The sequence below is a fragment of the Acanthochromis polyacanthus genome, chromosome 6, assembly GCF_021347895.1.
Source record: "Acanthochromis polyacanthus isolate Apoly-LR-REF ecotype Palm Island chromosome 6, KAUST_Apoly_ChrSc, whole genome shotgun sequence".
Classification (NCBI taxonomy): domain Eukaryota; kingdom Metazoa; phylum Chordata; class Actinopteri; family Pomacentridae; genus Acanthochromis; species Acanthochromis polyacanthus.
The window spans coordinates 29,644,027-29,671,555 of record NC_067118.1 but is presented as its reverse complement, the minus strand read 5'-3'; the positions used below and the strand labels follow the sequence as shown (position 1 = coordinate 29,671,555).

Genomic DNA, 27,529 nt, shown 5'->3' with positions numbered 1-27,529 from the left:
TGTTCTTTGCCACATACAAACGTAAATTGATTATTTTGGTGCCTGGGACCATTAAAGGGATAAAATGATGTAACTGTAATTACACTGGTGGGTTTAACATCATCATAATGGATGAAAGTGACGCACTAAACGAGAAAAGGAAGCTCCAGTTGTTAGAAATCAGAGCTATTGTCTAACAAAAACCACATGCATCGGTTTGTACCCTCTGTTCCTGGCAGGAAACAAACGTCTGGAAGCCGGGTGCCACTCCGAACCCGAGCTGGTCAATAAAGGACGGCTCGTCCTGACTGTGGATCTGAACTTTGACTCCGGCTTCAAAGGAAGTTTCATCTGCAGTCAGACAACAGCAACGAGTGTGGGATCACTAATGAATCCAGACAGACTTTTATGCTCTGAGGTATTAACGCCCACATGGCTGCATGCAGTGTTAAAGTGTGACAGATAACCTCATCTGCCTGGTGATCGATGCTCCGCTCACCTGTTTCTCCCCAGACTGGCAGGTATTCATCCTGCTGAATGTCCAGCATGAGCTCCAGCCCATTACCCATCCCTCCCTTGGTGGTGATGAGGGGAGGGCGTCCATCACCGCCGGCATTAAAGGTGTAACATTTCCCATAGCGAGTGAAGACCTGAATGACATATGAGAGAGATTTCTTTTGTCATAAATTGTGGATTTCTAAAATTCTGCAAGAGGTTAGAAGATGTTCTGTTCGGGGTTATTTCATCTCAAGCCATCAGGGACTTTCTGCTTGACCATCTAGGATCTGCTTAAAACACAAGTCTGGAATCAGAATATAAAAAATATGCCCATATAAAAAAAACTACATGTTCTTAGTTATATCTGGAGAGCTCTGTTCTACCTAGCAATAATCTAGCAATACTGTTGTTTTTGTGGTACAGTATTATTCTTATAGTATTATTCTTATAGTAGTATTATTATTTATCTATTAATTTTCATACATACATAATACATACATATTTTGCACAGTATATGCATATTTTGCATAGTATAAATATATATCTTTTTAATTATTATTTTTTAATATATTTAATCTTTATTTGTTGTTATCGTTTTGTCCCATAAAGGAGATCCACTCAAAATTTCGTTGTGCATATGTCCAATGGCAATAAAGTCATTTGACATTTGATTTGATTTGATTTGATTTAATGTGACATGCAAATATATTTATATATATATATATATATATATATATATATATGTGGTTAAAAAATATCACTAGTTGAATTATGTCGGTATTTTCTGCAAAGTTGGGACTCACATTTCAACTAAACCACAATCACAGAACATTAAATATACTTGTCCAATATTGCAGATTCAGAATCAGTGACATAATGAGAGATAACTGTGAGAATTTCAAGCTTTTGTCTTTAATAGTGCTGAAAATATTGTCAACCAAACATAACCTCAAATTTCAATGTGTGAAAAAGTGTGCTCAAAGCAGGTGGACAGGCAATTATTTAAAAAAGCAGTTATCTCAGAAAATACTCAATATATCGAGCTACTTTCACAAATATCTCCATAAATGCCCATTTTTATGCTATAAATGTTTCAGGCCGGGCAGAAATTCTTTTAAAAATGCAAAGATTTGAGACCAAATGACTCTTAGAAGAGCTAATGAGGCTTTTCCACTAGGGGTCAGTGTTTGACTCAGTTTCTGCTGCATGTGTGTGTGTATTAACATGTGTGTATGAAGCAGAGATAGCATGAGAGAGACCGAGAGGAGAGAGAAATGTGTGAGAGAAAGAGGAGAGTGAGAGGGAGAGTGGAGGAGAAACAGGGAGAAAGGAGGTATTCCCGTGGGTGTGTGAGTTACACAATCAGCCCAGAGAGGTGATGGAGACTGGCAGACTGGTGATTTAACATTCCCTCGCATGCTCTTTATGGCACTTATAATGGACCTGATGTTACCATGGAGACCAAGCATCCCAGCCAGGAAGAATGCCGCCTTAATTTTCAAGGAAAGCCAAGACACAGATGCTAGATTGAACCTCTGTGAGATAGCAGCAGAGGGCCCGTGCGACGCGTTTGAGCAGCCTTGAGCGGCCGTGATGACATAAAGACAGAAACCTAACAATGCCGAGCTTTCTTTGGCGAGCGGTTAATCTTGCATCGGGGTGTTTAGTGTTGAATGAGTCACCTAAGCCATGCAGGAGAAAGAGGGAGAGAGTGGGAGAGCAGGGAGCAACAGAGGGCAGGATGCAAAGTGAAAGAGACAGAAAGAGAGAGAAGGAGTTTGGCTGCTAACGCTCGGAGCTGGCTATTGTTCAGCATTATGGCACAGAATGACATATCTATGATTAGAAAGAACAAACCAACCAAGTAATTGTCGAGAAAGAGTTTGGATCTTGCCAAGGGCAGTTTAAACATTTAGGCCATCTATCATGTAAAGTCAGCGAGGGACTGCTGCTGGTTGCAGAAGCAGACATCAATCAAGAAGGGGAAAAACACTCTGCGCTAAAGGAAAAAAAGAGCCACAAATAATATGTTGCCACATTTAGACTCATGCATTTATGTTTTCTTTCATGCGCTGCAGGCTGGAATTTTTAAGAAGTACAAGAGTAATGCTGGCAAACCGAAAGGGAATGTTGATTTTAAAGTTTCTTTGTTAAAAACCCTTCACACTTGTCTGACTGGGAGTAAAGGGAGGGCAGGAGTCCAACCATTTCTGTAACCAAAATCAAAGCTCCGACGTCCACAGCAGCCTCACTACGATCAGTCAGCTGTGTGGAGGTGAGATCTGAACAACCTCCATGAGAGACTGTGTGAAAATGTGCACCATCAACCTCATATTTAACCTCATAACAGGCAGCTGCCCCCCGCTAGGCCAGCCAATACAATGAAAAAGAAAGTTTTCAATTCTAAATCCCAAAGTTTCCACAGATGCCAAATGTTGCTGACATATATTCAAAACGATGCACAAAATACACTTATTTGTTGACAAATTCATCAAATTTGAATTCAGGCAAGATAGTGTTCACAGCCTAGATGGAAAAAAGCTGAGCTCATGTGCACAAAATATAAATAAAGCAGACAACAGGAAGCTTGTGTGTGTGTTTTTTTCAATTAGAATGCAGATTTATAAATAGGAGTTGGACTGAGCTGATACTGTCACACGTTAAAGAGCTTTAACAGCATTGAAGCTACATGTGGCTAGCCTAGCCGCGCTAGACCCATGTTCTGAAGGCACAAGGGTCTAGCACCGCTGGACAGGGAGGGAGGCAGGCTAAAAGGTTGTCTTTCAAATCACTCTGCAGCAATTGGGTAGGTATACAACCAATCAGTGCAACGAATAGGCTGACGTAGTCCCTAGAGCGCCGGCGGATTGTGGCTAAGTCCCATTAGCTTCCCAACCAGCGGAGCCAACTGGTATATTAAGGATTTGCCATATCCCGTCGGCATAAGTCCAAATACATCTCTCTTCTCAATGAAACACTTCAGTGCCGTCCTTTGTTTATCTTTCAAGTTGAATTTTAGCTTCAAATCTTTAAAGGCTGTGGCCAAAGCCGAGTCGAAAGATAACTGTTTATTGTGCGTTGGTTGTTTCTGTCAGAATCGTCGCGCCTCTGTCGTCACGCCGTTACACCCGCCTTCTGACTCTACACCTTATGGTGATTTGTCCGGCCAGTTTTAGGAGCATCCAGCCTCGAGCCTCATGGAGGGTAACTAGACCCACCCTGGCAGAGAATTAAATTCGTTGCCGTGGGTTGTCTAGCGCGGCGAGGCTAACATGTGGCAAGACAAAGGGTAAAACTATGTGCAAACCGGTTAAACACCAGTAATTTACAAACGGTAAATTCTCCACCAAGGAATGCGGCAGAGTTATGCGACAATCAGCGTTGGTTTGTCTGTCTGTTTGTCGGTCTGTTAGCAACATTACTCAAAAACATACAAACGGATTTGGACGAAACTTTTAGGGAAGGTCAGAAATGACACAGGGACCAACTGATTAGATTTTGGCAGTGATGTGGCTTATAGTCTGGATCCATGGATTTGTTGAAGATTTTTGTATCACTGTAAGATAGCAGCATGGCGTCACTGTAACTATGACAACAAAAGTGAACACTACATCATCTGCCTGCTGACGATCACATGATTACGTTCCAACTACAAATCCATCAATGTGGACTTATCTGTTGGAAATGATACAAGGAACAATTGATTGAATTGTGGGGGTGTTTCTGAGTCCCATCAATTTCCATCGCCTGCTACATATTGAGGTCACATTCGGCATCTGCACATAACGTACGCATGCATAAACACATGCCTGTGCTCAGCGGAAGGCCATTTTATTACTGGGTACATCAGTGTTAAATGGACACATTCTATAGTGCCATGATTTCTGATCATCAATAACTAATAAACAAATGCTGCATTTATTTAAAAAAAAATGCTGCATTTCTGACAATGCTATTTGGAGGAATGAACACAAGTGATTTTCTAGTTGTTATTGTAATATTACACAATTTTAAACTGTACTTAAATCTGTAAAGAATACTTACAGATAGTTGCTATTATTTAAAATAAAGTTCTGTATTTTCAGCATTGAAAAAGATTTCTTTATTTTTTGCTAAATTGCAGATAAAATTTAACAATAAAAAAGTAAAAAAAAACAACTGAAAAAAATCTAATTTGCATACTGACTGTAAACAAACCATAGACTACATAATATATATTATATATATATATTATACAGTCTATGGAACAAACAGATCAAAACTGGAAAAGAAGTCAACATTGAAATTCAGTATTTTTTGAAATTCAAATCCATAATATGTTGTGACGTGGAAAGTTGATGCCTAAAAGTATTTCCTGGAATTTATTCTAATCTTTGTAATATTTGTTGAAATATTTAACCAGCTTCAACCTCATGGTGGTCCTAGGTGTGAAACCACGGACCACCAAACCTGGCAGGACTCTGATTGTCTGCACAGAATTTCATGGCAATTCTTTGAACAGCTGTCAAAATATATTGGTCTGAATCAAAGCGACGGATCGGCTGACCTCCCCAGAGAAATGCTTATTGATCACAGATTCTGTGAACCCTGATGGCTCATTAAACATCTGTAAGGGCGGAAAGGCTCTGCCCTTTTCCCCACAAATGAAAGCGTAAATGTGTCAGATCATACACTGGCTGCACTTCATAAATAAATCAATCACTACTTAAATGTTGAACTCATGAGTGTGACAGGTGCATGATGTTCACCGGCAGCTTGATCGATACACAGATGTAAGAGGATGTCGGCTAACACTCGTTCTCCTCCCCATGTTGAACACCAGATGTCACAGAGTGCTAAGTGCTACAGTGGTAAGAATGAAACACAAAACATGTATAATGCACAATGCCTGCACAACATGCTTACTGCAGCTGCTAGTTATGGCGAATGAATAAATTCTTGTGCATGTATGAAGGTTTAATGCAGCAGAAATCATATGGAACATGACGGACTGTAAGTGCTACAGTAAATACAGAGAGAAGCTCTTCCTTTAATTGGGACACGTGCTTTTCACACCATTTTGTCACCTACCTATTTAGGGGCACTTCACACAACAAGTCAATCCTTTCCCCACAGAATTTAATACATTACACACTGACAGCAATTTACACACACTATAATCTTTTGAGCTCTGTGATCAATAAAATTGTCACTCACATACAATTTCCCATGTATTGAAAAGCACTCAACAGGGCGTCGCTGTAATTAATCATTATAACCATAATTATGCATATCTGTTTCTATAACTGCGTCAAAATGTGAAAGAATCTCTAAATCACAAATCCGTGCACTTTGCCATCCATTTAGTGAGGTCTTAATACAGTCTTGCAGTCTGTGAGCAGCTGAGAGATGTCTCAGCAGGCTAAGTTCAATCCATTAGTGCTCCGTTGTTTTACGGAGATGTTTTCAAAGACTTTAAAGCCGTCTCGGTGAAGTGCAAACACTTTCACTGTTATTATGCTGTATGCTTAAACAGCCGCCACTGGGAAAATGCTATTTGAATGCAACAGCGAGCAGACAGGAGCCCACAGTGACCAGCACTAAAAACACATCTGCAGTTATGGCATCCCATTGTGCATCTTTCATAACTCAGGATTGTAATCTGACGAGGATTTCAGCTGACCTGGAAAATCTGGGAGATTTCACACTATACTGCTTTCCTTCATACATGAATTAACTTATAAAATAAATAAAAGGATTCATATTAATAAGAGAGTGAGAGTCTGCAGCTATGCTAGTGGCTCCAGCAGGCTGTGCTCTGCAGGTGCAGTGGTGCCTCCAGCTAAATGCTAACGTCGGCGTGCTAACACACTCACGGTGACAATGTTAAGATGTTGTTTAGCAGAATGTTTGCGATTTTTGCCATCTTTATTTAGCATAACAGCATGAGCTATGCTAATTAGTGCTACAGGAGGCTGATGAGGTTAATTCTTCACATTTATGGTTACAAAACAAAGAATTAAAAAAAACTAACAGTAAACAGCATGAGACACTGAAATGTAATGATTTAGAACATTAGTTCTGCTGTGCTCCTGTGTTAACTGTTCATTTGTGACATGCTAAATATAGATATTTGTATTTAGCATGGGATTTGTAAGTTTCGCTTCCAGTAAAATACAAAATTTTCTGTCACTGTTCATATCACATATATGAAATAAAAATAAAACATTACAAATTCAAATGAAATGCACAAACTATTCATCTACAGGCATTTCTATACTAAAAATGAATGCAAAGTTTACAAAAATAAGGAAAAATGATAACTTCATAGTATGGGCATTTAAACATTTATATAAAAACAATTATGAAAGCATAAACAATGAAGAGAATAGTATAATGCACTTTAATTAAAATGTATTTTTTCGTTTTTAGTAAATTGGCATTATTGGCATAACAATCAATCAAGTGCCAATTTTCAAAATCAGAAAATTATTATAAATTTTTAGTTTTTTTGTGTCTTAAAATAATTTTTTTACAGCGTTTACCACTACATTGTTATTAAGTAGCAGAGCAAAATGACAGTAAGAGAGTGTTTGGAGAATGTGACTGCGATCTTATTATTTATTCATTTAAACATTATCCTCCTGCTCTAACAATGTGGGTGAGGGAGGTAAGCAGTTCTTTAGAGCTCTGTTTCACACCATGTTTGCTACTTTTGAAAATATGTGCAAAATTTCACATCAATCCAATCAGTACTTGTTAAGATAGTTTGCTCAAAACCCCAAAGCCTGCATGTATGATCATGAAATGGGCCCACTGTGTACCAGAAAACAAAGGAAAATAACAAAGCTGCACGTCAATAAAGACAGCGCAGAGTGGAGCTTCCTGCGAAGGTGATTGATTGCAGTTTACACTCTCGGCGATGGGTGATCTTAAAGTCTGATCACTCAAGTTAGCCACACAAAGGTTGAAATAATTCAAGAATAAAGGCATTAACCCCCCCCCCCCACACACACACACACACACACACACACACACACACACCTCTGAGGTTCTGAATGAATAGCTGACTCACCACGCTAATAACCAGTGGAACAGTGAGCCCTCCAAAGAGAAAATAAAGTATAGGCAGGGGATTGAAAGCCAGAGGCAAGTTGGGGTTTTGTGTGTACTTGTGTCATTATGATGCCCAGAATATGGCATCAGACCCTGAGTCACTGGCTGCCAAGATAAAGAAGTAAAGATGAGAAGCAAACAAGAATAGGTAGAGAAGAACTGCAGGGCTCCTCCGGGAAGCAAAGACAACTAAAGAAAATACTTTTTTTATTCTTAATTACAGAGACACGACCAAAGACTGTCCTGCACTACCGAGAAATTCAACAACAAGAATATCTACTACCTTTGTACCTTTATTTTCAAAATGATCAGAGAATCATTCAATCAATCAATCAAGCAACATACTTCTCCTTACTACAGATTTTCTTGTATTTTCAGCAAAGCAAGTATCTCGGCTTTTGGGAGAATGCGTTGATACAGACTGAAATATCTACAGGCATTCATGCTCCCTAGAGGATGAATCCTATTGACAATTAAATGACTTTTAATCTGGAACCATCATCTGAATTTTAATATTCTCCTGTTTGAAAAACTCATATTTCCATCAGCCTCAGAGCTACTGTAATGCATATTAGGGCTCAGCGGTACAGCTGAACATCTGTCAAGATAAAAGATTTCATTTCAGTTGATTTTCAGTGAAATGTTTCTTTTATTAAAGACTAAGAGAAAAATGCTTCTTTAGAATTTAACCACTTTACATTGAATTTAACCACACAACAATGAAACAAACACATAAAAATAATCTACAAACAAAAGTAAATACATATAAAGAAATGATCTCATTTAGATACACATTAAATAAAGAAAGCAAGTAAACTCAAAGGTGCAGAGGATGAAGCTGTTGCTCTGTGTTAAAGTTAACTTTCCTAATGGCTGGTCTGAACGGACAGAGACCCTCTATGTGCAGTCCAACATCAAGTTCCTCAAACCTCAGAGAAAGCTGTCAGGAATGTGCAGTAAAAAGGAGGAGATAAAGGGGATAAAACAGGGTCACTGGTGTTTTCAGACTGTGTATCCAGTCTAGCAAGGTTAACCGGCAGTTCCGTTGAGCTGCAGCCTCCGCCAGGAAAGTCTGGCAGACACTCCTTGGAATGCCTGCAGGGCAGCCACAGGGAGAGCAACAGAGGGCAAAGAGCCTCCATTATGAAGGGACGTGAGCCAGGGATGGAGTCAGCATGTTTTTTCCAGCAACCGGACTTTGCATTTCTGTTATGTCCTTTTATGGCAGTTTACATCTGATGCATTTAAGTGAAAAAAATCAAACATTCTATCAAAACAACCTTATGTGTATTGCTATTAATGAATTATCCAAAGAAGTCCCCAACTCTGACTCCAATGACTGAGAGAACTGAATTTTCTCTGCTGAACGCCCTCTATATATTTCCGAAAACCAACGCCCAAAATGACCGTGTCTATACAGAAGGACGTGAAAAAGTACCATCTTCTCCAGAAGTGAAATTCAGTGCCCATTGTATGGTTTAGGGGGCTAGGTCTCTTAGATCTGCACAATATGCCTCAAGGTACCACTGTTAATACTACACCAACAACATTCTAGAAAATTATACTACTTCTAGCTTTGGCCAGGCGGAGAGAATTGGGACCTGTGATTGAACGGAAAAATTCCCAATTGATGTTCGGAATTGGTGTTGCAAGATGGTGTCTCTGCTCAAACTCCCACACCGACCACCATGAAACAGCTCAACTCTAGTGGGGGAAGATAGAACCATCCACACTGAAGAACCTCGTACATTCCATGGCTGAAAGACTGAAAGCTGTGATCAAAGTGAAAGAGGGAAATACCGGTTGTTGAATAAATTGATTAAATTGCATTTTCAGTATTTGAGCTTTGTTTTTCTGCGGAGAACAAATTTTTGGGGCACGATGTAGTGAGAAAAGTGGTGCTGACAATAACATTTAGCTCAAAATGTGCTAGTGCCGCTAACAAGGCTAGTGTTATTCTGTATTTTTGTTACTCTTTACAATTCATTCTCATTGATTCCTTCTAAAAATGTAAATCTTCAGAAATGGGACACACACTGTCTTTTTTAAACAACCAGCTAGTAGCTCCCTGAGTTCCTTTAACTAACCTCAACATGCTAAGATGATCATAATGACAGTAATTTGCTGATGTTTGGCAATTTATAGTATGCTAGTGTTAATAACATTTCCTAAATAGTGATAAGCACCAAGTACAGGTGAGGATGATGGTAATGCATCATAATTTTGAACAGACAGATTGCAATTTAGCCTGAAGGTAATTTCTGTATCAGATTTATGGAAATCCAGCTGACTGCTGCTGCATTTAACACAGAATCGTAAACTTGATTCTCATAGTGGTGCCACGATAAAAGTCATAAGCAATCATCCTCTGGGGACCATGAATTAAAAATTCATGGCAGTTCATGCACAGGACCACACAGTTAGCAAACTCTGCAGTTTTTATCAGCCATAGCCAAACAAGAGAAAACTGTGTATCTGCTGGAGCTTATTTCAGTTGTATCAGGCTTTGTCTACACAGGAATAATCTTTTCATGAGATTCTGTGACAATACAAAAATTCTGACCCAATTCATCCTTTAAATGTATATTCTCCATAAAATTATCAACATTTGCTTTATTTCTGGAGGTCAAAATCTTCATATTGAGCATAAACTGATCATGTAAATCAGGATCATCTTGTCCACTGTCTGGTGGAAAACACTTTGGGTGATGCAGGGCTGTGTAATGATCACCTAATGGGTTCAGACGGTAAGTCCTCATGACGTTACTGACAACAGAGGAGAAATCAGGGGACAAAAACAGTTAGCATAAAACTTTTCCAGCATTTGTCGAAAATAAGCGTTTATCAGAAATCAGTTTAAATATCATAATGCGATATTTCCAGAAAAACTTCATCAGTCTTTCTCCCACATAACCACCTTTATAGATGAAATATCATAAAACCTCCTCCACTGTTGTGATGGGAATTTTTATCTATCATATTTGGGATTTTAACCGCCAGCTCCCACACAATAACAATGTTTCCTTCCCCGCTATGTTTCCTTCCTCTCTGGTCTGGATCGCTCTTTCGTGGCTCTCTTGTGTCTCCTGAGCTATGATGCTCTTTCCCCTGTGGACTCAACTCCATCTCCTGCCGCACTTCCCCACCCACTCCTGCTTCATTTGATGAATATTTCACAGGCCAGTAGAGACAGTCCTCCTCCTCTCTCATCCTATTCCCAGACACCGTCCGGCTCTCAGTACCTATCACCTTCAGAGACGATAGCATCACAGTGCCGGGTAAAGGGGCACCTCGGGAGACTGCAGGAGAGCGGGTAGCATATCATTTGAAGAAGAATGGAAGTGTGTATTCACTTAAGTTATGTGCCTCAGAGTGCTGCCCCCATCTGAAAATCAGGACTGTGCTGACCGTAGCTCTATCACAGCATGAAAGACTGAATTTGAGATAAGACTTAAATCGGGCAGACGTTATAAACCAAAATCACAACATCCAGCAAGAGAGAGGAAGTGAAGGGGGTCTTTATAAGCTGGATGGCTGCGTGATACTGTCTGGCGGAAGCAAGAAAACAGTTTGAAACTACTCAAACATGCAAAAATCCTGCATTTAAACTCCTAAGAGTACTGGTGCATTCATATATTATAGCAGTAGATAAATAGCCACTAGCGCTGCAATGATTAATCAATTAAGCAGTTTGACAGGCAATTAATTTGCAGATATTTTCAGAATTATATCATAATTCTAGTCATTTTTTGAAAGCAAGAAGGTCAGCTTCTTTATGAATTTGATGCTATAGTAAACTAAAGTTGAGACGCTACAGGTGAATAAAATTTTTAGTTAATAGATATCACCATAAAACTCTCCCCGTTGATGGCTTACAATATGGCAATGCTTTTTTTTGCATGAGAAATGTCTGTTTAAAGGTGTAAATGAGGTATTATCTATCTAAAGATGCCCTAATTACAGTATAATTTGATTAGAGTCAAAACAAATTTTGGATTTCTTTTTCCATCTCTCCATAAATCTGGAAATACAGCCTGAAAAATACATTTTTGCCATGTTTTTGTTCTATATATCAGGTTATGGATGATAAATGAACAAACTCCTCCGCAGAAAGCTAAAAAAATATAAAAAGAATAGGAGTATGTAAGTGCTACTGAAGCAGACAGTTCTGGCTCAGAGAATAACAAAAAACTTTCATTTTGAGAAAGTGGCTGGTATAGGTATGTATTAGAACCAAAATCTAAAGACAAAAATAGACAAAGTAGAGTAAAATATTTGCATTCTGAATATTTTCTTTGCAAAAGACTGAAACAACATGTTAAGGAAACAAAATAATCCCAAATCTCAAAATGATCAACGCAAAAAAAGCAACAAAAAAGCACGTTTTTGACTGTAGTATTTTGCCTCCTGTTGGCTTTCAGAAAGAACAAGACATGTTAAGTTGTCCTCAGAACTCTGGGAAAATGTGATGGACACATTTCCATATTTTCTAACATTTTAGAGGCAAAATAATTATCAAGAAATTGAAAAATGTTCTGCACATCAAATGATGCATAAGTAACTCTTCACTGTTGTAGCTAATCAAGAAGTTTGACCTTCTGTAGTACGCTGAAGAGGTTTAGTCCAGCGCCTCCCAATGGAGGGGTCAAATCTGTCCAAAGCTACACAATTTTTGTATCCAACCAAATTTGGGTTCTTTCCATTACAAGACTGATTTTACCTCTCTTGGCTTCATTAGGGATGACAAGTTAAAAGGTTTAAGAGTCATGAGTTGGCTTTACAATACATTGTGTTTTAAAAGTGTCATCAGTAAGATTATCTGTCAAATAAATGGAGTGTGGTAGAAAGCAAGTAGTTATAATAAAATTAATATTCAGGTAAAGTGCCTAATTATTTAAGTAGCTAAGTAAATGTAGAGCAGGTGTCTAGCACTGGTAAAGTCATCTGGAAACTAACTCACAATGAATAATGCAAAGACACCAAACAACATCGGAAGTGCTGCATACCAATAACAATGCATAGAAGCCTTTCAAGGTATTGTTCCAGCTTTTAAAATCTAAATATTTGTATAATTTTTCAGTTTTATTTTCAAGCAAAATTAAATACTGTTGGGTTTTAGGCCGACCAAAATCTGAACATACGTACAACAATGTCACCTTTGGCTCTGGGAAACTGTGATTGGCATTGCATAGACAACATGAATAATCAATAAATCAACAAAATAATAGGCCGATTAATTGACATTTAAAATAATCAAATAATGTAAGAAAATGGGACCAGCTTTTCATTATCATTTTGATAGATGTGGCACAGTGGGATCCAAATCAGTGGAGAATTAAAGAGACGCCCTTCCTGAGAAAAACAGAGGAGATTCACAACAAAACAACAGAACGGCTGATCAAGCGGAGAGCAGAGCCGGCAGGCTACCGTCTGTCTCCAAGGACAACTAATTGTTGTTTTACCACAATCCCTGGTCTCTGTGGCTGATGGACTTGCAGTGGCACGACGCACTGAGAGGAAATAACGCCCCGAAGGAAGGTTTCCTGCGTTTCCTCCCACCTACACTCAGAAACTTAAAGGTCCTCACTGGAACCAAAAATGGGTCTTCACAGTGGTGACGTGGATGAAACCCTTTAAGTTTCACAAAGACTCACACCATCCTTTCAAGAACCCCCAAAGTTCCTTAAAGAAACATCAAAAAATGGTTTCTCTACAGGCACCGTAACAGGCACTGCAAAGAAGTTAAATAAATATAGACTGCTTAAGAAAACCATTTTCATAGCAGTCCTTTGTGCACCTACTTGGATGTACTTTAACAAATAGGACGTGATAATAGTTCAGACTAGGTTTCTTCCATTAAAATACATTTAATGTTTTTGGTTCTGAATTTTTGCTCAGACCAAACAGTATGTTCTTAGATGGCAGTTTTGAATGTGGAAAATTCTGATGGACTTTTCTTAATGTTTTCTGGTGTTTTATAGACCAAATTATTAATCGATAATTAAAATAATCATTAGTTTCGGCTCTAATTTAAAGCTATTACGTGCCACCAAACCAAACAATATAAATGAACCTTTAGTGCTTCATGGAACCACATAAAGTACATAAAACAACTATCTTTCATATGAAGAGTTTCTTCAACTGCTAATGGCATTTTAAAGAACAAGAGAGTCTTCTGGAGAACCATTAAGGAACCATTACTTTTCTGAGAGTGTGTCTGCTGTGGACTGAAATGAAGAGAGAGAGATTTTTGTTGAAAGGCTACTTTAAATAACTGCTGAAAAATGATACTTTCAAATTCCTGCAGTGCACAAGGTTCCTGGTGAATAATGGAAATGGTCTTGTGAATTTGGATGGGAGACATAAATGTCTTAGAATTGCCGGTTCACATTCATTCAGAGCCATTCAATTTTATGTAGAAGCTCTTGCAGTTAGCAGACATCCTCTTTCTTTCCCCCAGGAGAGCAAAGAAGAGCAGAGCGAGATGGTAAATAGCTTCTTGGAGGACTTGGACATTCACTATCAGCCACTTATGTGATGCAGTTATACAGTGTATTTTTATAATAAATATAAATTACATTAAGTATCTATATAACAGCCTTGCACTAGTTTCAAATGGTGACATGTAACTTTAATTTCGGCGCTTGTCAAGCTCCCCACCTTCTCTCCACATCCCATTGTGTCAAACCTCTTTGCAGCAGATCCACATGGGATGTTCAAACCTCCTCTGCCTGCCTTTTCCCTGCACGTCTCAATCATCATCGTCGCCTACAAATCTCCTGCCGGCCTGCTTGTGCCAGCCATGTGCAGAGCCCACGCTCGCTCTCTGCATCGAGAGGAATGCCAGGCAGGCGGAGAGGCCGTCGCAGCAGCAGCAGCAGTAGCAGCTCGCTGCGCTGTAACTCCAGCGTGCACCGCCCTCTCGTCATGCACAGCTGAGTAAACATCGAGGGATAAACAGCCCGGGGCGAGTCAGAGGTGCAGAGGCCTTACTACAGTTGAGGGCATTCTAAGTGGCAGACAGCAGGGTTAACTAGGATTAAATCATCATGTGTCAAGTGTAACCACACTGTCTATATATCTCTGTCATACACATTAATATATGAGTACAATGTGAGACATTATGTTCAAAATACAGCACTAGTGGAGTGTGAAACTGAGAGACTGAATAATGCCAAATGAAGAAGGAAAATGAGACAAGATAACTACAAATGAGACTGAGTGTGAAAATACACGAGGAGCACCAGTGAGGTGATAATGAACATGAAACTTGAACATGAAATTGCGGACATGCAGGATTCATAGCACAGTAATTAGTGACTCCTGCGTGAGGTGCTGAAAAAAGAAATTCTAATAAAGGCCCGGTCACACTGCCCGAACTTTGCTGGAGCGTTCCTTGAACGGTGGGGGGAGGGGGGGGGGGGGGGGATTTCGACAACGCTCGTCACCGCGCACAAAATGGGAAAAAAAATCGAAAACATGGGCGTTGGCTTAGCGGTGCACCGCGTTGCTTTAGCGTTGGTTTCGCGGTAGCGAGCGGTAGCGAGCGTTGGTTTAGCGGTGACGCAAGCGTTGGTATAGCGGCGTTCTGCGCATGCGGGCGTTGGCTCAGCGGGGGTATAAAGTTGGTTTAGCGGCATACCGCTTGTGACTACAGAGCTGAACGGATCGTTTTGATACAAGTTCTGATAGATTTTTGATAGAAGTGCTGGAAGGCTCGTGGATCCTCATTCCTCAGCTCCACCATCAGCTTGTCATACAGTCCATGTTCAGGCCTTCTCAGTATCCACTGTCTGACCCACACAACTCTGTCTCTCCTTCTTCTCTCTCTTCTCCTTCTGTCAACAGCTTGTTGCAATCTGAGGAGGTTCTGATTCTGCTGCTGGACTAGTGCACCAATCATAGCAAGTCTCTCAGCATCCATGGTGATACAGTTTTACTGTAACTTTGAGCATATTCGATATAGATGAGGTCTGAACTCAACGGCAGCTCGATTCCAAATGAGCTCCTGGTCCATTTCTCCCCGTATTTATTGCCAAATTCTGGTCCCGCTCCGACACCTCTATACCAACGCCAAACCAAAGTTCATCGCTGCCATGGATCGCTGCTTCAACGCCCGACACCGTTCCAGCAACCTCGTGTCCGCTCGTAAAATGCTTACAACTGCTCCACCGAAGTTTGTGCAATGTTTAATCGCCGCCCGGGCAACGCTGGCGAAGCAGCGGTGGTCCAGCGTTCAAGATTTCTGCGTTGGCCTAGCGGACCCAAGCGTCCACGAACTGGGCGTTGGTGGAGCGGGGGTGAACTTTGCCGGGGCAGAAAATTGCCCCCTCCTCACCGCTCGCAATATTTTGTGCAGCTCAAAACTTTCGGAGCGGTAGGAGGGCCCCTCCAGAAACATCAGCGGTGGCCGAGCGTATACGGCGTTGCTTTAACGGGGGCCAACTTCTGTTAAACGGTGGTGAACGGTTACGAGCGGTGATGAATTTTTTTCACCGCTCCAGGAACGCTCCAGCAAAGTTCGGGCGGTGTGACCGGGCCTTAAACCGGACCTGTTACTGTGGCTCCATGTTATGGAGTGCGACATCCTGAGGAAATAAAGTCTCCTCAGCCTCTCTGAGCATTCCTTCTGGCTGCAGTAGAGTTTCCTTTTCAACAACAGAGAGAAGAGGCCATTTGTATGGTGGCTGATTTCCTTAGCAGATTTCCTCACCTCTGTCCTAAAGGACATCAAGTTTGGGTAATGGACCCTGGGTGGTGCATGCCAACTCTTAACCAGAGCGTCAGCAGAGTGCATTTACGCTGATATGGTCTTCAGGGTAATTCAGGTGTATTTCAGCTTGTCGCATTTCCCATAAAGTTGGTCATTGTGACTCTGTGGGTTATGGCATCATTGAGGCATGTAACTGCTTTACAGGACATTTTTCCGCCTCAACATTTATAAGTGACCAGTCTTGCGATCAAATAGTAAAAAGTATCATCTTATGTTTTTTCCTTAACCTCAATGGAAACACGAGGTCAACGAAAGATGTGGAGGACAAAGAAAAAGACAAGTACACCGGAAAAAAAAATCCTTACAAAACTGAGATATTATAATGTTCAATATCTGTCTAAACAGTGAAAATAATGGCAAACACTGGTAAAAGTGTTTTCATCAAAAGTCTCATCCTTTAGTAGCCTTCTTGGTAACGCCCCAGGCAGTCGGTTTGAACTAATAAGACCAGGCTCCTGTTTAAATGAATGGAGAGAGATCCATAGCTGTAATTTCAATTATTGCTGGGACATAAAAACTGCCAAACCTGATTTAAAAAAATTGCTTCAGTGGCTTTGCCCCAAAATAAGGTTAATCCTCACAGATTATACTTCGACTAGACATACATAAATTTGAGTCTATACAAAAACACAATTAGCTTGAAGTTTCCTGGTTTTGCTGTTACAAAGCAGATGAGACTGTTTGAGGGGTGTGCTGGGACCGTGGACTCTCTTTCTCTTAGAACTCTGCTTCAATTTCTTGTCGTCTGCCGTGGTCATTTTGGTATTTAAGCCGCCTGGACAAGCAACGTTAGTAGTTTAGTACTTAATGTGTTACCATGGTAACCACTTTTATCAACCTTAATGAGGAGTGGATACATTTCTATTCTTTTGTTGCAAGTTTAATTGAAATTTCTGAGATTATATTGTGTGTATTTTATTTTACCATGACTCTTGTCGGCTCCTGATTTATTATTGTCTCACATAAACACTTTGCTGGTGCCCACAAATGTATGTCTGTCCACAAAGGGTCCCTATGAATTTTACCTGAGTGGAGCCTAATAGTGACAGGTCGTTCCTGTAGAGCTGGAATTAGTCTCCAGAGGGAGATGACTGCATGTCTGTCTGACTGCAGAGACCAAGATGAAAAGTTAGCTGTGAATTAGACACTACAAGCTGTAATAGACGGTGACGTACTTCTAGCTATGTCTGTAGAAGTGCTGTCCTGTGAATGTTTAAATTTGTGTGGAAGTCTCTTCGATGCATGTCTAATAATATGCAATGTGCAATAATGAGCCGTAATCACCTTCCAGCAGGATGGAGGGAAAATTCATTTTGGAGAGCCAAAAGGCTGTCAGAGAGCATTTCACTTGACACCTGACTTGAACCCAGTAATGGCCCCAGAAGGCTTGAGAAATTACATGTTTCACTTTGCACATGCATCACAGCTTTTCTCATAATTTACACCGACTTAAATCGATACTGTCTTCGCCAGCCCTAATGAAATTGTTATCATGCTGAAGTTAGTCTCAATTGGTTTTTTAATGTCATCTGAAGTAGACAAAAATAAATCAGGCCAAATCCGATTTAGTCCACAGCCACATTCCTCACTGCGTTGTGAAGGTGCAGCGATGCCACAGTGCTCCTGTTGTGTGCTGTGAAAGCTTAACAAAACCTTGCGTTAAGAAGAAATGTTCTGTGTATGTGATCAGACCGCTTCCAAGGAAAAAGCCACATAAATAAGTGAAACAGTGCGCTCTATGGTGAGACGAAGGCTGTAAGTATAGACATATGGTAATATGTCAGAGGGTAAGAGGGCACATGCATACATAGATGAACACTGGAGATGTGCTGACGGATGATGCGTGACATACATGCATCTCTGTTCCCTCTGGACACTCCTCGTAAAACACAGTCTAGTTGCACAATAGAGTACTCGTGGATTTATTTTAGGAATGGCCCCATGATTCAACATTCGAGTGTCTGTAATGAAGCAGCTGAGCTTCTCTGGGGGATGAGATGGAACCAGCTTGTACAGTAGTAGTAGCCCTGGGCTGGGAGCTGGACAGCAGAAATAGTCTCTGCAGCGAGCCCTGAGCTTTTGTTTAGAGGCCAATTTGATCACCGGAGACTGCATCCCTGCAGAGGAGAAAGAGGAAGCCATCACCCTCATTAATAAGAAAACATCAAAAGACAGATAGCGGCGCCGCTGGAGCACACTCTCCTGCTGGAGAAGAGCACCTTTCTGCTTCTGTGCAGCTAACAAACCGCTCTTCCATCAAACGTCTCTCATTTTGCCATTCCCAAAATATCACCCGGCGAAGGTGGGACGAACCTCAATTAATTAATGCATTCATTACGGGTACTCCTGTCACTTTTTGGTGCAGTTTAGAGGGCGGGAAAACTGTCAGGAGAGAAAAGTGCCCTGCAGCTCTACCCCTGGAGTGAACCTCCTCCGTGTGACAAATTTCACACTCTGCTGAGAGAAATCCGCTGAGGCTTTAGATTTTTCAGCCTGTCACATGCTGTTGCTGAATACCAAGAGATTAATTCATTTCGCAGATAATGCATGTAAGCAACTCCGAGTCCCAGACCTGCAGCGTTCACGCCGTCACTACCTGCCCAATCTCAGAGCAGCAACAAGGGAAGAATCAAGCTGGGAGGCGAGATAGCAGGCAGAGCACGAACACACAAAGGTCAGCACGTCGAACAAAATATCCTATTTGTCGACTGAAACAAGTCTAATACAATGTCGAAGTAATTTAACAACCTGGGGCATAATTAAGTGAATGAAAAATGAATTAAACGTATAATTTCTAAGACTTTACTGCAGTTGCAGCAATCATTAAACAACATAAAACTGTGCGCCTCAGCTCTTATTAGTCCTCCATCAAGTGAATAGCAGAGCCATGGGGAGTTTTAAGAAAGACATCATCATGCTGTTCACAAAGGCAGAGCGGTCAAATTATATTTGAAGATAAGTTTTAAAGTCTTTGGATGAACATTTCTTCTCTTTAAAGATATGAGTTGCCTATGTGGCCATACCCTCTGGCCAGCAACAATTTCTAGCTCTATTTTGGAGAAACTGAAAGAAAATATGTGTCAGTGTGGGATTTTCAAGAGGAATGAGCCATTCCTCAGTCACTCTTTTTTGTGTTGTGCACAGTGTTTCAAAGAATCGATCCTTTTTGTTTGCCTCACTCTGCGTGAGTTTCTTTGTGTGTGTATGTCAGGGGGAGAGGCGCTGGCGTGTTTGTTGTGACAGTGGACTCGGCCTCCCTGCTGTGTCCTGTCAGAGAGAAAAGGACACCAAGCAATGACACAAACATCACAGGAAACATCGTACATCATACACACCGTTAAAGCCCAAATGTAATCAGAATTACTCGTTACTTTTTTTCTTCACAAAATTATATGTATCTGTCAATGTGTTTTTAAAATGTATCGTTAAATGTGTTTTTTTGGTATTTTAAAAAGAAGAAAAAAGGGTTGTGGTGGAAATATCAGATATGCTCTTTATACTTTCAACTGGAGAGGCGTTGGTGTTTGTGTTTGTTGAGCAGCTGGAAGGCTGAGCTCAGATTCCAGGGCAGGGGATACACAATATGACTGGCTTCATCGATCTGTTGAAGTGACAGCTTTCTGTCATTCAGACTTTTTCACTATAACCCTTGCAGCTTCATTCAGACATACATACCACAGCAATACACCAAGTAATGCAATAATAGACTAAATCTAAACTAATAAAAGCTCATCAAACTGTTCAGAAAAACAAACAGCCAAGTCTGTTTCTGATTCTTTTAACAGTGAAACTGAAAGCTTGAGACTGAACGAGAGGATGCTGCGATGTAACAAATAATTTAACTGCAGCTGATAAGCTGTGACTCTGAGAGGAGGAAAGAAAAGTACACAGTGTGACTTGCTGTTTGATCATGATTGATCCTGTCTCCATGGCGGGGATAGTTTGTAATTATAGCTAATGCATCAGAATCAGCTTTAATGGCCAAGTGCGTACACAACGTACAAAGAATTTGGTTTCAGCTGTTGGTGTCACCCTAGGAATATGGAAACAGAATAATAAAAATAAAGAAATTATAGAAAGAAGAACAAGAAGAAAAAATTGTCGGAATAAAAATAAATATAACACAATATATACAGATATTTGCAAGCGAGAAAGGAATATATAAACACAGTAATGCACAATTTATATGCATGATGTAGTGCAAAAAGCAGAGAATGCTGTTCATGGAACAAAAAGTACCGTACTGTACATATCCACTGGAATACAGTCCATTAATGACGTCACTGCTGTTGTTCTATATGAAAAAATGCAAACAATTCTCGCTCTTTAGAGACAATCATATAGATCCTGCTGCTGTCTGATGCAGCACGTGTTTAATAAACTGAGAGGAAACAGTCCTTAACTGTTGGAAGCCACAAACTAAACATTGAGAATGTACAACAGCTCACCGAGAAGAATTACATGAAGTTTCTGCCATGGTTATTCCACATACACAAACATGTGCAGCTCTCTATCATCATGTGGATCCTGTTGCTGTCTAAGGCTGCACGTATTTAAGAAACTGGAGGCAACAAACCTGAGCTCATCTTATTAATGAACTTTTCATTTTGTAGCCTGTAGACCACAGTGACAAAACAAAGGTGAGTTTTGACGCTTGTTCTCTTTTTGGGCATATATTGGTGCTGAAATGTGAAGAACATCTTCCCCAAATCACTTTACACAACTCAGAGTACTGCTGCTTGCATGTGTCTATTCTTTAATGTGACAGTGCAGTTCAGATTTGCAGTTGGAAATGATATGATTATGTACAGAGGAACGACCTTTAATGACTTTTATGGAAAAGTGATCAGGGTGCACATTCAGCCATGCAATCAATGTCCAGTGCCCAACAGATTAACAGGATAGAGTGCAGGTCTGAACATTGAGACAGAGGATGAAAACCTTTAGGTTTCAGTCCAACACTATTCTGGTAGCAGTGACATTAAAGACTGAGCACCACATGAGCATTTACATTAGTAACTGGATGTACAGTATTTCAGCAATGGAAATAGGAATGGATCTTGGTGTGTTGTGTTAATATCTGCTGCTTGTGACCACCGTGCACCTGCAGCTTAGCAAAAAATCTGACAAATGACATAATGTTTCGTTGCCTTTGTTCTGCAGTCGACTGACAAACATCAGCCCCTATTTGCATAGTGCTGCTAATTAAATCAGTTGTCTGATCATTGTCTTTCAAAGCCACGCCTGACGAGGATGTGGATCAACTCAGTGGTTGAGAATTTAGTTGAACAGCTCCAAATGTTTTTGTGCACAGCTGTCTAAATTAATAACACTTTTCCAAACACAACCAAGAAACTTTTTCTCTAAGTCAGAAAGGAAGGCTATTTGCATGCTGCATTAATATTTTTATTCAGTATATACATTATGTAATATACAGAAAGATACAACTCATTCAGTTCATATCAGATAGATAAGTCAGACTGCAGGCCGGCAAAGCAAAGTCATCAAGGATAGGAATTGTGTGTAAAGAATAGAATAATGTTATTAACTTGATGCATCATCTGGATAAGTTAGCAATCAGAGCACCTAAAGATTTTCACCACAGCAACATCTACTGCAACTCAAAGTAAGGTAGCTAAGTTAGCCAGGAGATTGTCAATGCTGCTTTGCATCAGGTATTATCTTTTTAATCTGAATGGATGGATGTGTCAGGCTGTAGGACCGATAGAAAACCAGGAATAAAAAAAAAAAAAAGGGACAGCTTTCTAGATTTCTAGAAAATTCTGCAGATGCGAGATGGCATTAGTGTTTTCAGGAAAGGCCCGTCAAGTCTGTCCTACCTGACTGCACCAAATAGTACTGAATTCATGCAACTATAGATCTCCGAGCACATCAGAAATATAAACGGAGGGTTTGCTATGCTTGCCTATGTGGTGAATACTACATTAAAAATAGTAGTGTTTAGGAGAAAAAACCTGCTGCTCGAGAAAGACAGAAAAATGGCACCTGCTTCTCTATCCAAGTTTAACCAATCAGCACTTGTGTTTCTGAGTGTAACCAATCAAGGACGAGACCGCCACAGCAGATTTTCAGGGCCACTCAGAATTACCTACTCTGTTGTATGTGTTTTTTGCTACCCACCCCCCCTTAAATAAAAACGGCCTTGAAAGAGGTTCTACGGGGGCAGTTCTTGCAGTCGGAACACGCACACAGCACAAATGCAAGTTTCTGCTGTGGAAAACAACAGTTTAAAGGCTGCTTAAGGCCAATATACTTTTATGTGCTGCAGTTGAAAAGCTAATTAGTTATCTGGCCTCTAAACCAACATTAGCCGTGAATTTTCCCCCATGAATGTTTATCTGGCCGCTCATTCAACAAACCGAGGTGCCGGATGACACACATGTTGTTATTGTTCTGAGTCTGCGGCTCTTGTGCTGTGCTGCAGTCGAGTGTGACGTCTGCTCTGCCTGTAGCGCAACGCTGTCGTTCTGCTTTATGCAAAGATTTAATTTGTTGCAAAGAAACAAGTTCTCCATCTACGCACAGAGAGCTGATGGTATTCCCTCAAATGAATGTAAAAGTGACTAGTACAATTATGTAACCGGAAAATGCAAAGCATGAATCTCTCTCTTTCTTTTTCTTTCTCAAAAGAGCACTAGATGTGATTAACATAATAATCTCAGTTGCCCAACACAACCAGCCTCATACATACTGCATAGAGGACACTGCATTTAGGCTAACAATTACATCTGCACTGTCAAATCAGTCGCAAAGAAAGTCAAAATAGCTGTGACGACTGGCGGCTTAAAGCTGCAAATGTGAAAGTCACACTAAGAAGACAGGGAGTGGAAAAAAATAAACCACACAGTGCAAATGTATGTGAACACGGGTGTGAAAACGGAATGCGATATGAAATGGCAGAAGTATCCGAACCCATCTGCAAAACATTCAGAGAGCATTTCAAATATTATTTAACACTACCAGTAAATGATAGAGGGAAGCAATTATAAACAGATATACCAATCTGTGACGAATGATATGAAATTGATTGCATCTGTAAATGACGGGCTCTTATAAATTATTTCTCCACATTTTTCTGTCTGCAATCACTGTTATGGATTTCAGCTCTCTTTTTATCAGATAGAAATGGCAGATGAAAATGCTCTCAGCTGTGTTGCTTTCCTTTTTTTCTATTTCTAACAGGGAACTGGTTCACTTTGGAAATCCTACTGAGCTTATAGCAAGTGAATAGTGTCAGTGAAAGTTGAGGGTCAGGTCTGTACCACCTCTTAGAACGATGAGGTTTCCATGGTGACCCAAAAAAGGCGTAGCAGGAGGGTAACAGCTTGTTTAGAGAGAGATTCAGGGTAATCTTAAACACAGATTGTTTGAGGTTACAGCGGGAGTGCGTCCGTGTTTTTATTTGTTCATTTTCTGAAAGTAAAAATGTTTTCAAGGTAGCCTGCAAGGACTGAAAAGACGAGAAAAACAAACACTGCAGTCATCTTCATTGTCTGGAGGTCTGAGGCGCAGCTAATGAGAGGCATCATTCAAGGCGACGGCATCTTTTTTATCGAAAACGCGATGCAATCAAATGATGACTTGATGAGCGCCTCACTGCTGCACAAATCAGACAGAAAGCCGAACGCAGAAACACACAGCACTCGTTCCAGAGCAGCATCTGCATATTGACATTTCGCAACTGCATGTGAGACTTCGGTTTAACTGGGGCAAACTTTTCTTTTCTAAACTGAGTCGCATTTGAAATTTAACAAACACATTCAGATTGCACTGAAAACGCCAGGATCTAATAGTGAGACTGACTCAGTCCTGCTGAGAACTGGATGAGTTCTGTTGAGGATAAAAGAGGACGAACGCAGATATTATGGAATTACTTGTCCATCAGTAATTTTATAAGCCTCGCTGCCTATAAACTACTCCCCTAAGCACAGCTAAAACTGGCCTTTTCGGCTCATACATATAACCTAAACTGCTCTGTACTTTCACCACATTGACATTCTTTGAGCGTCGGACATCAGCAGCAGTCTTGGTATGTGTTTGTGTAATCCAGAGATGGTCCACCTGGCTGCTTTTAGGGCTGGAAGGAAACCAGAAACATTAAAAAAAAAAAAAAAAGATGAAAAGCCCAGCTCCTGTTTTCCTTTCTGGTCTTCTGAAGGGTGTTTCTTTGAAGCTGTATATTTTCTGTAATGCATAAAGGATCTGGTGTCAGTAGTTCCTCACAGCATGAAGGTCCCGAAAGCATCCCAGTGCATGCTGGGATATTGATCCTGTCCCTTCAGCGACCCTGAATGAGAATAAACTGGTATAAAAAGTGCAAACATGCAAGTACACGTGCAGCTAACCTTCACTGTTATCTCCTTGTGTGTTTTCTGCACACTTGCACAAGTGTTTTCATTCACTCACGTGGAACATTTTCCTTACCTGCAGCTAAATAAAATGCTGCACGTACCAACGGGGTGAGAAACATATTCACACTTGGCTTGTTGTGTCAGTTAAGTTTAACCTGCATCTCCACTACCTGCTGCTGTTTGATAATGATGTTACATCATACCTGCTGCTTCATATGTCTTCTGCACTCTGTTTAAGGGCTTCCCGTCCTTGCTGTTACATAATAAGCAGCATTCTGGCTGGGGCGAAATGGATCGCAGCCAGAGGATAAAAGTGTAACTTTTCTCACCCAAACAAGTGCAATAAAGCTAAAAGGAGAGTCGGGGGAATGCCAAGTCTGCTCTGGACATGATTACAAAGCTGTAAAGATGCAGACGGGGCAAAATGTATTTGTGTGATATGGCTAAAAACAGTTGCAATAGACCCTGTGCACGTCAAAAATGCTAACTTCCGGGTTCTGACCGGAGTGGCTTACAGGTCCTTCCGGAGGCTATTTCGCAGCATGGATAACATGGAATCAAAAAAGAAAAACACTGTTTTCTCGGCAAAACAAAAAATCTGATTTCAGCGTGTTCAAGGTCGATATGGGAGGTACTGTAGTGTACCATTATGTTGGGCCTTTGGTGTTTATAACAGTTCTATAAGCTTTCACCATTTTCCAAAAGACCGGCATTTGCGGGCTCAGTGGATTGCCAAAATTAGACGAAAAAAAATGTTTCACACTGAGCTGAGGATCGGGAATATTAGTGCATAGTCACTGATCAAACAGCAAATATCTGATAAACTATAACAACAATCCGTGCACTCTTCAATCATTTGTTATTCCGTTTTTACATCTAATCAAATATAGAGGAAATCCAAGCATTTGTCATTTTGTTCAAACAAAACTACAAATATAAAATGTCTTGCTGAACTCGACTAACCCTTTAAGCTGCAGTCAATTCCAGCCACTTTCAGTACAAAAAAATCGCTAACATTCTATTTGTAAATAAAAATATGACGAGAAATACAGGGAATATTAGACGCGCATCGCGAGGTGCATTTCCTTGAAAACGACCTATTTGTGGAGTATATACCGACTTCAAGACATGTTTTGGACAAAATATGTTACTGGCTTGTTTCGTCTGGATGTTCAAGGTTGGATTATGGCCGTTTTTTGTGGAATATTTTCATCCGTGTGTAATAATAAACCCGGAAATGTGAGTCGCGCTGTGTATGTTGAAGCCGTGTATAGAGAATGGATGGATGGATATTCGTTGTTTGTCGGACAAATGTGTTTATATTACCCGCTGTGGTAATCACATCTGAAAGTTGTTTATACCGGCGGATTCATGAGAATCTAAGCTTTCCATCGGCGTATAGTGTTTGTATAATCGCGTTTGCAGTTTCAGACATTTAGCAAATTGCTTATGCAGATCTCAAAGTGTACCGCAGATGGGACACTGAAGCGCAACTGAAGCGCAACGGGCTAAGTACCAAAGACTAAAGTGTAAAGTGGATTCTAGTAGCTAACTAAGCAAAAAATAGTAATGTATAAATACTGGAAAATAAAATGATAAAGTACATGTTTGGCAAGCCCTACAGTTAAGCTAGCGCTAGTTATGTAGGATGCGATGCCACTTACCTTCAAAGTTATATATGTACTGGGATATATAAAATTTGAATCCCTTTTCCCGTTTGCTTTAAGGAGCTGACGCAAAATCATCATCGAGACGATAAACATCGTCAACAGAAATTTTAGGCAAGTTGCCTAGGCATCTGGAAAAGTAAAGTGTACTGCTGGCTTCTTCCATTTTGACAGCGCTGTAAGCAGGACCGGAAGTAACTGTAGCAACTGTAGTTTTTCAACCGGAACTAGCACATGCTATCGTGCACAGGGTCTATAGGAAAAAGAATATATACACTGTAAAAAAAAAAGCTAGATCTGTAAAACAACTGTGGAATCTGTCAATAAGTGTCACAAAAATATGATAAAAGCTGTGGAATACTGTAATGTTCAAAACCTGTAAAAACAGCAGAAATAACAGTAAATATCTGTATGATAATGATATTTTTATCTGATTGAAACACACTAAAACTGTGTAATTTTAAAGGTCATACACTGTAAAAGAACAAACTACTATTTATATAAAAAAAGACTTCAGATGAGGACATCATTAACTGTTTTGTTTTTCATGGTTAGTATGTAAATGAATGCTATTTTCTATGATTCTACCAGTTCTTATTTGTGATTTCACAAAACAAGGAAAATCTGTAAAATATCAGTAAATTTTTCAAAACAATTTAAGAAAAAAAAAAGTCAACCCTACTCTGTAAAACAAAATGTGTTAATTTGTGCAAGTGTGCTGGTAAAGTTAGAAATGATGCAGTTAATTGGCATTAACTTCAGTCTTCGGTGTTGAGGCAAAACATTACTGTAGTCACATTACAATAGTCTGTAATGCAGTAACGTAACACAATACTTTTCCTAAATTCAGTTTTCCCACTACAGTTAGTTTTATTTTGAGGCAGTGCAGCCTATAAACACGATAAGACATGCTATTATCTCCATATTTTTCTCTAAAGTGCTCATTAGCCCAAACTTTGGAAGCAGCTTTGTGGTAATACTTCCCTGAAGAGCAGAATACAAAGCTCTGGTTCAAGTTCTTCAGAAAAGTGATTGTTGTAATATATGGGTCTATATCACGCTTAATGTTATACTAACTAGCAGTCATGTGACACTACTGTTTTTGAGCAATGACGTCAACACTGTCAGCGCTGCTTGGATCAGAT

General features: G+C 40.1%; 1 protein-coding gene across 1 annotated transcript in view; it reads right to left on the bottom strand.

Annotated features, from left to right (window-relative positions):
* Window positions 1–27,529, bottom strand: part of LOC110958135 (acid-sensing ion channel 1-like) — a 70,320-nt gene that overhangs the window by 7,479 nt on the left and 35,312 nt on the right. Inside the window, exons 3-4 of the mRNA XM_022204503.2 lie at window positions 479–629; window positions 203–330 (exon numbers count right to left, since the gene is read on the bottom strand). Of these exons, the coding sequence (XP_022060195.1) occupies window positions 203–330; window positions 479–629 (279 nt within the window). The remainder of the gene's footprint in view (window positions 1–202; window positions 331–478; window positions 630–27,529) is intronic.